A 12,488-nucleotide genomic window follows, 5' to 3' on the forward strand; every position below is an offset into this window, starting at 1 on the left:
GCTAATACGCTACAGTGGTGGCCATAATTATAGGAGCTTTTCGGTTGGTGAGCTTTTTGGTTGCTGGATATTTTGGTTGGTAAGTTCACAGAAGTGTGTCTTGTGCCGTTTTTAGATTATATACTTGTGTAACTGATTTTTATGTTGATGTTATGTTTTTATGTTGATCCGAAAGCCAGTCCATTCGCGATTCCGATATGAATGCATATTATTAACCCTTAAATGTATACTGTTGCCATTTGGCAGCATAACGAATTCCGTGATATAAATCCTTAACAACTGGTATAGATCTTATGCATCCAGGAAAATGAGTACCAAAGAAAAATTAAATTCATACATTTAAGGGTTAAATAGGTTGTATTACCTCTAAACACAAGAGCAAGACATCAAACACCAAAAGGCATGTGATAGATGGTTAATTTTGGAAAAGTATGTTTCATATTTGATTAAGTTTAAAGTTTCATACATTTATTTGCAAAAATCATGTAAAAGTATCATTTAACCCGCAGCTTGCTGGTGTTTGATAGTAAAAATTACTCGCCAAATGCTCATGTAAGTACTCCCCACCGCACTCGTCATATGTCTGCTTGGTGATCAACGACTGGTCGAAGTTATCACTCATAGCGAAACGATTCGCACCTCTCCAACCGTCCAAAACTGGATTCGACGCAAGCTTCAGATTGAACGTCGACCGAAATGACAACATTTGCATAAGTTCTCTTGACAGCCGTTCTTTGAGTCCCCTGATATTGGCACACCCTCCGGTTAGTAGGATATTATTAACCAGCCTGGGCAAAGTTTCTTGGGGGAATAGTTTTAACACATAATCGATAGTTCCGGCGAGACCTGCTTCCTGTATTCCAACCATGCTTGGCTGGAACAGAATTTCCGGCACTCGAATACCTTCAACTCCGAGGTGCAACTGATGAAACTCTGCAATATTGCCGGTCGCAGTCGTGGGCTCAATATAGCTACTGTCGTGTTGTTTGAGAATTTCTTCGTATTCAATAAGTTTCTCGTTCTCTGCTTCACTATCGCTATCCCCGTCGCGGCTTATCGACTTGTATACGTCCCAATCTTCATCGCGCATTCCAAAGTCATCTACACCCTTCTCTTTCTTGGCCAGATGAGAAATTATTCGCATTCGCTCCTGAGCCGCTGCGGTCCGTCGTTTCGCAAGATCTTGCCTGCGTTGCTTGCGAGTCTGTTTGCGATCCAAAATATCATCCCGCTTCTTACGGGTTTCGATGACCCATTGCTGTATGGTCGTATTGACCGGTGGTTGCAATAGACGTGGTTTCTCTTCCTCCTGGGAGATTTGTGGAGCATTCATTTTTTGTGTTATTTTAGCAATGCGATCTCTCAGTGTGACAATGGTCTTTTTTAGTTCATCGATATTTTTTAGTCCAAACTCTTGCAAGGTGAAGGAAATATTTTCGTCATCTAAGTTTTCCTCCGCTGCACTCAGTCTAACTAGAAGAACCTTATCCTGGGCTAGCTTCTCTTCCCGCTTTCGTAAATTAATCTCAGCCAATCTTCGCGAAAGCTCTTTTCTTTTTTCAATTCTTTGTTCAGCTGTTAATGTGGGTGCGGAAGCTGATTGATTGAATGGAAGCTGTATCTTGATTACATTTCGATCGTAGTAGTCCAATAACGCCCAGTCCTTCAAGGATTCTATATAGTCGTAGGCAAGCGAGCAGTAATTGTGAATCATTGTTTCAGCTCGACTCAAAGTAATTGCATTCACGTGTACTGGATATTTCAATTGAAGCAACCGGTACATAAAGTTAATCATATTATACCCACCTAAATTTATTCGACGTACCTTGTCCTGTACCATACGTCCATTCAGAACTGGTATAACGTGTGTAGTATGATACCCACAGGAAATTATGAGACCATCCTGCATAATACTGTTAAAGCTGAAACTGAATAAACTATCCACCCCGTACGCTAGTCCCGGAATACCATAACACTCAAACATCAGTTCAGCCATCAGCCCCCGGCTATAGTTGGGGTTAGCAAGACATTCAGTCAATAACACGGGGTGTGGTACGCTTCCTTCTGAATTGATGCCTAATTTACTGAACAGGTAATCGAAAATCTGCTCCTGTACGTGAAAATGGGTAACCACATTACGGTCAAATTGGGTTCGTAGCTGAAACCGCACCGCCTCGATGTTAGTGATGTCATTTCCGATCTGGACGGTTGGAACGGCGAGTTCGGCATCCTTTTTGCTGCGATCCTTCCGTGGTTTAGCCAATACATTTTTAAAAGTCAACGAAGGTGCGTCTTTGGAGGCCCAACCGGCACGACACTGATAGGACCCATTATCGATTACTATTGCTACATGTGATGCGACTTCTGGGTCCGGGTAGACGCATACAATGTCCGGTTTCACCTTTACATCCTCTATATCGAAAAGACTCATTTTTCACTGAAAAACGTTGTTTTGTTGGAAATATTTTTTTATCATTGACCTAAATACATTAATTTTTTTTTATTTATGTACCTTATATATTTGCCACTAACCAAATGTTTCCTTAGCCTGATTTCAGGGATGCCAGGTGATATTTTGAAAAATCTGTGCGCGGCCCGTTTAAAAATCTGTGTCTATCTGTCCCACTGAGACGTCCAAAAAATTGTTTCAAAATCGTTCAACACGGGTCCAACGATGGACGTTCGTTGAACGGTTATTTGGACGTCTTCCAAATTGGTCCAACAAACGTCCTTTATTGGACGATTTTGAAACCAATCGTTCATAGAGGGGTGTTACGGAAAACGTACAAACCTGCCCAGTAAAGTTCAGCCGGAAATTAACTGGAATTCTGGCTGGTTCCCGGTCAAACCATTCGGAATTTGATTCGGAATCCTGAATGGAGTCAGTATGGATTCCAAATCAAATGCAACAACCGATTCTGAATCGGAATCGGTTGTTGCATTTGATTACCCACTGAGACGTCCAAAAAATTGTTTCAAAATCGTTCAACACGGGTCCAATGATGGACGTTCGTTGAACGGTTTTTTGGACGTTGTCCAAATTGGTCCAACGAACGTCCTTCATTAGACGATTTTGAAACCAACCGTTCTTAGATGGTAGGAATCCATAATGACTCCATTCAGAAATCCGAACTGGTTCCGGAATTACCCTCTAAGAGCGGTTGGTTTCAAAAACGTCCAATGAAGGACGTTCGTTGGACCAATTTGGACAACGTCCAAATAAACGTTCAACAAACGTCCATCGTTGGACCCGTGTTGAACGATTTTGAAACAATTTTTTGGAAGTCTCAGTGGGTAGTTTAACTGGGTTCCAGTTCGTATTCCGGTTCCAGTGACACAACCGATTCTAACTAGAATCGGTCATGTCGCTGAAGCCGGAATACGAACTGGAACCAGCTAGAATTCCGGTTTATTTTCGGCTGAGCTTAACTGGGAGGCTGAAAACAAGATCCCACCCTCTAAGAACGGTTGGTTTCAAAATCGTCCAATGAAGGACGTTCGTTGGACAAATTTGGACGACGTCCAAATAACCGTTCAACGAACGTCCAGCGTTGGACCCGTGTTGAACGATTTTGAAACAATTTTTTGGACGTCTCAGTGGGCAGTGAGCAAATTTTCTGGCACCGCTCTGCTAGATTTCTGTAAGTCTTGATTTGGCAGCCCTGTCAGATTTCTGCGCGTATCCTGTCGGGTTAGTTGAGCTAGGGAGAACTCGGGTTCGCTCGCATTTTCTGGCAAATTTTAACAGGAACCGAGCAAAACCCTGGCATAACTGGGACATAAACTGTGCAAAGATCCTGGCAATTCCTACCAGGTAGAATTTAGCACGAATCGAGCAAAACATCTGACAAAGATGTGGCAGGAAGCGTGCAGAGATCTTGACCGTACATTTCTGGCTGGATTCTGGATAAAAGTGAGCAGAATCGGTTGGTTTAACCGCTTCTGTCAGTAACGGTTGTTGCATTTGAGCGAATTTGTTGCCATAATTCTCGCACAAATCGCGCAAAATGGTCGCGGAAACTCTGCCAGCATCAATTTCGCTTTGCTCAACTTTTGCTAACTTTCTGCTTGCCACGCTGACCGGGTAGTTAGGATATCCCAACTACCTTCGAAACCGTTATAGATTTTACACAAGTTGAATGCTGAAGAAGGACGCCTGTTCTCTGTGCTAACGGTTTCGAAGGTAGTTGGGATATCCAAACCAGGGGCGTCATGTTTTTCTATGGCTGAGTTCGACAGAATTTACAGCGGTTATTCCTCTACCCAGTCAAACTTCCGGAACCGGTTCGGAATTCCAGCATGAATTCCAGCTCAAATGCATCAACCGATAGAGTCGGAATCGGTTGTTTTCTTTGAGCAAGATTCCATACTGAACCTATTCAGGTTTTCGAACCAGTTCCGGAATGGATTTGACGGATAGTTGGTATAGGTTGGTGTGGCGGCGCTAGTGTATATCGTATTTTAATTCAAATGTTTACACACGTTTTTTAAATATTTTTGTTCGTTCATGGATGTCTGTGATAATTATGAAATAATTGACAACTATTATTTTATTACATTTTGCCCATCAATTTTGCTATTATGCTCTTTTACATATGTGCCCAATGAGCAAATTTTCTGGTAGAGAAAATTTCTGGCCCTCTGCTCAATTTCTGTAAGTCTTGGTTTGGCAGCTTTGTCAGATGTCTGCGCGTATCCTGTTGGGTTAGTTGAGCTAGGGCGAACTCTGTTTCGCTCGCGTTTTCTGGCAAATTTTGACAGGAACCGAGCAAAACCCTGGCATAACTCGGACATAAACTGTGCAAAGATCCTGGCAATTCCTACCTGGTAGAATTTAGCACGAATCGAGCAAAACATCTGACAAAGATGTGGCAGGAAGCGTGCAGAGATCTTGGCCGTACATTTCTGGCTGGATTCTGGGTAAAAGTGAGCAGCATCGGTTGGTTTAACCGCTTCTGTGAGAAACGGTTGTTCGAGCGAATTCGTTGCCAGAACTCTCGCACAAATCGCGCAAAATGCTCGCAGAAACTCTGCCAGCATCAATTTCGCTTTCCTCAACTTTTGCTAACTTTCTGCTTGCCACGGTGGTCTTGGCAACACCGTTTCCCAATTTTATAAAAAATGTCTTCATTTCTCGTCAGCGGACAGGATTCTGAATCGGTTATTGATTTTGAGCCAGAATTCTGACAGAAGTCAGACAGACATCCGAATAAATTTGTCTTCAAAATGAAAAACTCGTCTTCACAACATTTCAAATGTCTTCAAAATGAAGAAAATTTTTTGATTTAATCTTCAAATCTGGCATCTCTGCTCAGTTTCGCTTCAAGCAAAAACGAAATTAGGCAATCCTGCCCAGTTGAACTCATTCCGGAACCGGTTCGGATTTCTTAATGGAGTCATTATGGATTCCAAATCAAATGCAACAACTGATTCCGACTCAGAATCGGTTGTTGCATTTGATTTGGAATCCATAATGACTCCATTCAGGATTCCGAATGGTTTGACCGGGTGGGACGGGACATTCGGATAGGAAAAAAAATGAGTATCAAATTGATCCGGCTACGAAACGTCACTTTGAGCCAGTGTAAGCCAGAATGAGAAAGCATGTGGGCAATATGTGAATCAGAATGAGAGTGTATGTGAGCAAAGTTAGAAACAAAGAATGAAAAACGAAAAAGAAAACATCTATCCGCATGCACACTTAAAATCCATTACCTACCAGTAGGTAATTTTAATTTGCTGTCCTTATTTCACTGCCGGAAAACAAGCGAGAGGGAATAATTTTTTTACTCAAAATTAATGGGATGAAATTTAGTCGGCTTTGGGGAATATCTCATTATTTTTGGGTAAATTTGGAATCCCTCTCCTTCGTTTTTTGTTGGAGGAAGTAGGATGCACAGATTCAAAATTACCTACTGCTAGGTAATGGAAGTTTTCTTTGTGTCTCGTCTAGGTATCTGCTACGCCGCCATGATTTTCAAGCCAACATCTAAAACGTCGCGTTAGGGTCGATCCACAATAAACACAATCAATTTCATTCGACACAATTTTGTGATAGTCGAGTTCGTTCAATTTGTTGGTGCACCGTAGTGTAAAGTTTTTTATTATTCACCAACATGCCAAAAACAACACATTTCTTCAATTAGTTTTCCAATATTTTCGCTTTTTAACATATGTTTAAAAAATGAATCAGGCCGTACGGTGTTTGACTAGTGAAAATCGAGCTTCGAGCAAAACGAGCAGAACAATTTGAACTGTCAGTGGGGCCCATAATTTCTGTGCCCGCTGAGATGTTGACTTACGTCAATTCAATATAAATGGGATAGGGGTGCCATAAACGTGGTCTCGTGCCAGAGGCAATCTCAGGGTGACCAGACCTACCGATTTTGGTCTTCCCTACCGATTCACGGACGACCAAGGCAAAACTACCGATATTTTGTTATTCCTACCGAAAACTATCGATTTTTATTGATTTTGGACACATCCTATTCAACATTCATTTTTTGGGTTGGATTCGGTCAGAGATCTGTGTTGTCAGTATTTTAAAATTCTATGTCAATACTACGTTTTTGGGACAACAACCCGGCCTACCGATAAACTTTTAGTGGCCCTACCCACTGAGACGTCCAAAAAATTGTTTCAAAATCGTTCAACACGGGTCCAACAGTGGACGTTTGTTGAACGGTTATTTGGACGATGTTCAAATTGGTCCAACGAACGTCCTTCATTGGACGTTTTTGAAACCAACCGTTCTTAGAGGGTACCGATATTAAGGAATTCTATCTGGCCACCCTGGGCAATCTATTACGATTTTCGATTGATTGACACCGGTGTAGTGGATTGCACTTTCTAGCAGAAGTGTCAATGGAACATACCCAGTTTTCTGCACTAGAAAGTGCAAAAACGGTGCAGTTTCAGTGCACTCCACTACACCGGTGTCAATCAATCGAAAACCCCCTATTAGAGGCCTTTCTGATCAGCTGATTAATTCTTGTTTACTTCTTCTGACGTTACTCCGACCCGGTTAAACCATTCGGAATTTGATTCGGAATCCTGAATGGAGTCAGTATGGATTCCAAATCAAATGCAACAACCGATTCTGAGTCGGTATCGCCCACCCACTGAGACGTCCAAAAAATTGTTTCAAAATCGTTCAACACGGGTCCAACGATGGACGTTCGTTGAACGGTTATTTGGACGATGCCCAAATTGGTCCAACGAACGTCCTTCATTGGACGATTTTGAAACCAACCGTTCTTAGAGGGCAGTTAAACTCATTCCGGAACCGGTTCGGATTTCTTAATGGAGTCATTATGGATTCCAAATCAAATGCAACAACCGATTCTGACTCAGAATCGGTTGTTGCATTTGATTTGGAATCCATACTGACTCCATTCAGGATTCCGAATCAAATTCCGAATGGTTTGACCGGGCGGTTGTTGCATTTGATTTGGAATCCATAATGACTCCACAGAGAACAGACGTCCATCTTCAGCATTCAACTTGTGTAAAATCTCTAACGATTTCGAAGGTAGTTTGGATATCTAAACCAGGTGCGCTACTGTCGTCATGTTTTTTTTGTGGCTGAGTGCGACAGAATTGACAGCGGTTATTCCTCTACCCAGTCAAACTAGTCCGGAACCGATTCGGACTTCCAGCATGAATTCCAGCTCAAATGCGTCAACCGATAGAGTCGGAATCGCTTGTTTTTTGAGCTAGATTCCATGCTGAATCCATCCAGGATTTCGAACCGGTTCCGGAATCAATTTGACGGATAGTAGGGATAGGTTGGTGTGGCGGCGCTAGTGTTTTTCGTATATTAATTCAAATATTTACACACGTTTTTTAAATATTTTTGTTCGATCATGGATGTCTGTTCTCTGTGATGACTCCATTCAGAAATCCGAACCGGTTCCGGAATGAGTTTCACTGGGGAGGGGTGCGACGTCCAACAATATCGTTGATTCGATCCAACATGAAACGAATCGAACTAACGAAAGATGTTTGTCGGACGAGTTTTTCTGTTGGGAGGAGCACACGGAAACGAAAAACTACCTAAAATTGAGTTCCTTTGACTCAATCTCGTGGTATCGTGGGGGAACTTAAAATTAGGTAAACCGTGTTGAAGGTAGTTTCCATTTAACCAAATCGTTCAACACGGGTCCAACGATGGACGTTTGTTGAGCGGTTATTTGAACGTTGTCCAAATTGGTCCAACGAACGTCCTTTCCCTCTAAGAACGGTTGGTTTCAAAATCGTCCAATGAAGGACGTTCGTTGGACCAATTTGGGCATCGTCCAAATAACCGTTCAACGAACGTCCATCGTTGGACCCGTGTTGAACGATTTTGAAACAATTTTTTGGACGTCTCAGTGGGTTATTGGACTATTTTGAAACCAACCGTTCTTAGAGGGCGTGGTGGATAACAGTTAGAAATACCCAGTTAAGCTCAGCCGGAAATGAACCGGAATTCCGGCTAGCTCCAGTTCATATTCCGGCTCGTGACACAACCGATTCTAGTTAGAATCGGTTGTGTCACTGGAGCCGGAATACAAACTGGAACCAGCCAGAATTCCAATTCAGTTCCGGATGAACTTTACTGGGTACTTTACTTTTGTTTTCAAAAATCACGCTTGAGTTCGAGTTGATGTGTCAAGCCTCTAGCACCAGCAGCCAATCTGCCTGTATAGTTAAAAAAATTGCGATGATTGTAACTGGAAATGAAATTCTTGACTGGTAAGTGTAGTGTTGCTTTGATATTAATCTTATAAAAGTAAGTAGGAATAATATATGTAAACTATTCAACAGTGTAATCGAGCAACCCGAATCGTACTGTCGGTTCTGCTACTTGGACAGGGATCTAAAGCCCATTTTCCCCTCCAGCGGAGAGCCTAACCATCGAATCATTGATTTGCTTCGTAATTTGGTCAATATCACGCTCACCGTAAAGCAGGATTTTCCTTCGGCGATCTGCCACCAATGTCTGATGAAATTGGAGGAGTTATATGTCTTTCAATAGAAATGTCAAATCGTCAGCGAGAAAATTAGAGAACGAAAGCTTCAATATGAAGAAAAAACACTGTCTGTCGTTAAAAATGAGGTAATTTATTCCGAAATTGAGAATAATTTCCTGCATTCAAACCAAGTGGTTGTAAAAGAAGAACTAGATATAGATGATGAGAATATAAAACTTGAGAATGAGGAAAAAGCACTGTGTCGTAGATGAAACTCCTGTAAATAACTTCGAACAACAGTATTTCAGTCAAACAGAAGAACTAGTTATTGAAGATGACCATTCTATTAACTGCGACAGCACCAATCCTGGAAGAAATAAGAAACCAGCTGATCGACATTATTCTTAAAGGCCAAGAGACAAAAGAAAAACGGCACGGCTGGTAAACGTAAATGCGAAAACCGGGACTACCGTTGCAAAGTTTGTGATAAGTTCTTCACCGACAAAGAGAGTATAAATTTTCACATGAAGAACCACATTGATACGGCGAATTTACGTTGTTGCAATTGCTCAAAAACCTGCAAGTCAGTACATGGATTGATACAACACGCGATCAAAAGCTACATATCGAAGTCATTCCCTTGCCAGTATTGCGACATACATTTTTCAACTAAAAAGAAACTATTTACTCACGAATTCGATTGTGGCAAAAACGCTTCCGGAAGTGAGCCTCCAACTGATTTAGATATTCCGAAAACCGTGAAATGTGTTCATTGCCCTTTAAAAAGTTTTGATAGCGTGCATAGCCTGCAGGCTCATATGCAAAGGCACGAGTCAAAATTCAACTGCCAAAAATGTGGTGTGGATTTGCCTTTGGTTGTGCTTCTGAAAAACCATTACGATCGATACCATTCGCAAGGCGCAAAGTTGATAGCTTCCACTGTTACCTGCGAACCATGCCAACGAACATTTATAGATGCCAGCGCCTTTCGAAGCCATCATACCAGATTCCATGAGGATCAACAAGATCCAATATCTCGCAAACTACACCAAGATAAACCCTATGAGTGTGATCATTGCCGGAAGCGGTTCTGGTCAATCAATACAATTCGCTATCACATACTTGTTCATCGGCAGTATCGAGATTGTGATTTTTGCTTCGAGAGTTTTCGCTCGAAAAAGGAACTGCGCTATCACAAGTTGGTCGCCCACCCAGTGGCTTGTGAGTTCTGCTCTCAATAATTTTTCTCTGAAAAGGCTCGCCGATCTCACTCTAACAAGGTTCACGGAATGCTGCACGTTAGACAGCTGGCTGCCGATGGTAGTACTAATAAAGTTACCTATACCTGGCGCAGGGTTTCATATAAATGTGCAAAGTGTGAGCTGGAGTACAATAAGTTTCAAATGTTGAAGGATCATTATAGTAAGATGCATATCGGGTCAAAATTAACTATAAAATGTAACTACTGCAGTAGAATCAGTACATCAAGAATTGGATACGTGGGGCATTTGATCGGAAACTGCGGAAAAACACCAAAGAAGATGAGATAATCCTTATTAAAAATGTAATTTTTATAAATAAAATTTGGTTCACTATATTTTTTTACATTTATGAATGGCTAACTTCTCAAATTTTTTGCATTTATGAATTAGGTTGCCTAAAAATGTAATTTTCCTCTTTCTTTTATGGGCAGCTAGGGATGGGACAGTTTTTCGTCTTCATGCGGAATATTTGAATTGGAATGAGTATTTGAAAACAGAATTATGCAATTCAAATGAGGTCTAAATTTTGTTTAGTGCCTCACAAACGTAAGCTACTAATTGTATGAGTGGTTTTTTTCAGATGATTCTCTTAATCTATCATGTAGCTCAAGTTTGATGTTAATTAATGCTTAAGTTGATGTAGGATGTGTAGTAAAAGGCACCTGACAATCACAAGGCTGTCATTACTTCATCTTTATTTCTAAGGCAGGCCGAATATCATAAGTTGTGCGTTTCCTCGGTTGCTGTGGAGTCCGTCACCATAACTTCCCGGTTCTCATAAGCCCAGAATTTGTGAAATTCGATGAGTATGGAAACAACCGTTTCGCCATGACCGCTGTTTATCAAATCTTTCAGGGTAATTTTGGTGGGATCTGCGGGTTTCACCATATCAAAAATTTCATCCTTGATATCGGCGAAATTTACAGGTTCTGCACGGTGAGCTGAGATTTCATCTTGAATACCCTTGAAAAAATAATTCAGGGTAAATGCAGTCAAGTAGCCTTTATGCTCCACGTCTAGTATACGAAACAGATAGTGTAAACTTTGGGTCTCTGAACGATTCTCAAGAGCTAAAACAAAGTCTAGGTACGTTTTGTAATCCATCTCCCCGTCGTAGGTTAAACACTCGGCAAAGACACGATCCAGAAATATGGGCGTGAGCGTTCCGGAACCATAGCCAATTAATTCTTTTTTGCTGAGCATTCCGTTGTGATCCTTGTCCAAATTCAGATAGTGCCCGTATACACTTAGAGCAGAAGGAGCCGAGAACCAGTTCATTTCCTGTGCATCTTTCGGTATTTCCTCATCGCGGAGCTCCAGCAAATCATCTAGGAAACTACAAGTTAATATATCCCTTATCCTAATCCTGCCCGTTCGCAATGGATCCAGAAAAAAGAAAAATTTCCTAACCGTTGTACACACATAAAAGCTGTGAAATGACTTTTCCAACCCTTCCAGCTGTGGAAAAGTTGGAATCAACTCCAAGATATAGGATTCCAGGTCAGATTCATTTAAATAGCCTTGTCCGGTATAATCGTACAGAGACAAACCAATCCGGGTTTGCTGTAGCCATACTTTTCTCATCGCATAGTTAAACAAGGACATCACACTTATTTTACCAGGATAGCTGCTAGAAACCACCAACCGCGCAAAAGTGGACGCTGTCAGATAGCGTTTGAACTTATCCCCTGCAATAGCGGCTACTTGACAATAGTTTTCGTAGTTTATGAACTGCTCCTCGCCCATCAATGGCGGTGAATAGTTTTTCTCCAACAGACTCCACAGAAGTTTCAACTCGTTGTTGTCCAACAGTTCTTTGCTGCGCTTCTGTAAAAATAAGGTTCTTGCTTCCTCGCGTAACTTTTGAGCAAGGCCATCACTGTGCTTTGGTAGCTCAAAGTGAAACTGAGGAATGAATCGATAGGAATCTGATGTTTTACACTTGTTTATGCTCTGTTTAAGTTTGTCATTGGAAAATATCTGATTTCGGTACCGCTGAAATAGAATGTCTTCTATTTCGTCGTCGGTTTGAAAAGGATATTGCTGGCGTACTACTGATAAATAGAACTTATATTTTCGTTATCACAAGCATAGCCAAATATTGTGCTTACCTTCAACGTTATCCAATTCGAGATTCTTGAGAAGTTTCGCGCGAAAGCTATCCATTTTCAATAAGCTACAACCGCTACAACTGTTTATAGCTTTGTTTTGTTGAGAACGTTGATTTTTTTATGCATTTCGCTACACACACGGTTAAAATAAAGTAACCATT

General features: G+C 41.4%; 2 protein-coding genes and 1 pseudogene across 3 annotated transcripts; 1 reads left to right on the plus strand and 2 right to left on the minus strand.

Annotated features, from left to right (window-relative positions):
• Positions 1 to 481: 481 nt before the first annotated feature.
• Positions 482 to 2,492, minus strand: LOC131687266 (actin-related protein 5-like). Its single transcript, XM_058971338.1, has 2 exons — positions 1,807 to 2,492; positions 482 to 1,752 (listed from the first exon to the last, which is right to left on the minus strand). The coding sequence occupies exons 1-2, from the start codon at positions 2,429 to 2,431 to the stop codon at positions 482 to 484; spliced, it is 1,896 nt and encodes a 631-aa protein (XP_058827321.1). The 5' UTR covers positions 2,432 to 2,492.
• A 6,144-nt stretch (positions 2,493 to 8,636) lies between these two features.
• LOC131687267 (oocyte zinc finger protein XlCOF6-like) lies at positions 8,637 to 10,548 on the plus strand (annotated as a pseudogene).
• Positions 10,549 to 10,778: 230 nt separating this feature from the next.
• LOC131690971 (serine/threonine-protein phosphatase 2A regulatory subunit B'' subunit gamma-like) lies at positions 10,779 to 12,432 on the minus strand. 2 transcript variants are annotated; one of them, XM_058977085.1, is made up of 2 exons: positions 12,328 to 12,432; positions 10,779 to 12,270 (listed from the first exon to the last, which is right to left on the minus strand). In XM_058977085.1, exons 1-2 carry the CDS (start codon positions 12,380 to 12,382, stop codon positions 10,934 to 10,936), a joined length of 1,392 nt encoding a protein of 463 aa, XP_058833068.1. In that variant the 5' UTR covers positions 12,383 to 12,432; the 3' UTR covers positions 10,779 to 10,933. The 2 variants fall into 2 exon arrangements, with proteins under 2 accessions (XP_058833068.1, XP_058833069.1); XM_058977086.1 differs by having other exon boundaries at positions 10,779 to 12,267; positions 12,328 to 12,422.
• Positions 12,433 to 12,488: the final 56 nt, after the last annotated feature.

This window comes from Topomyia yanbarensis, chromosome 3, assembly GCF_030247195.1.
Source record: "Topomyia yanbarensis strain Yona2022 chromosome 3, ASM3024719v1, whole genome shotgun sequence".
NCBI classification, from domain to species: Eukaryota; Metazoa; Arthropoda; class Insecta; order Diptera; family Culicidae; genus Topomyia; species Topomyia yanbarensis.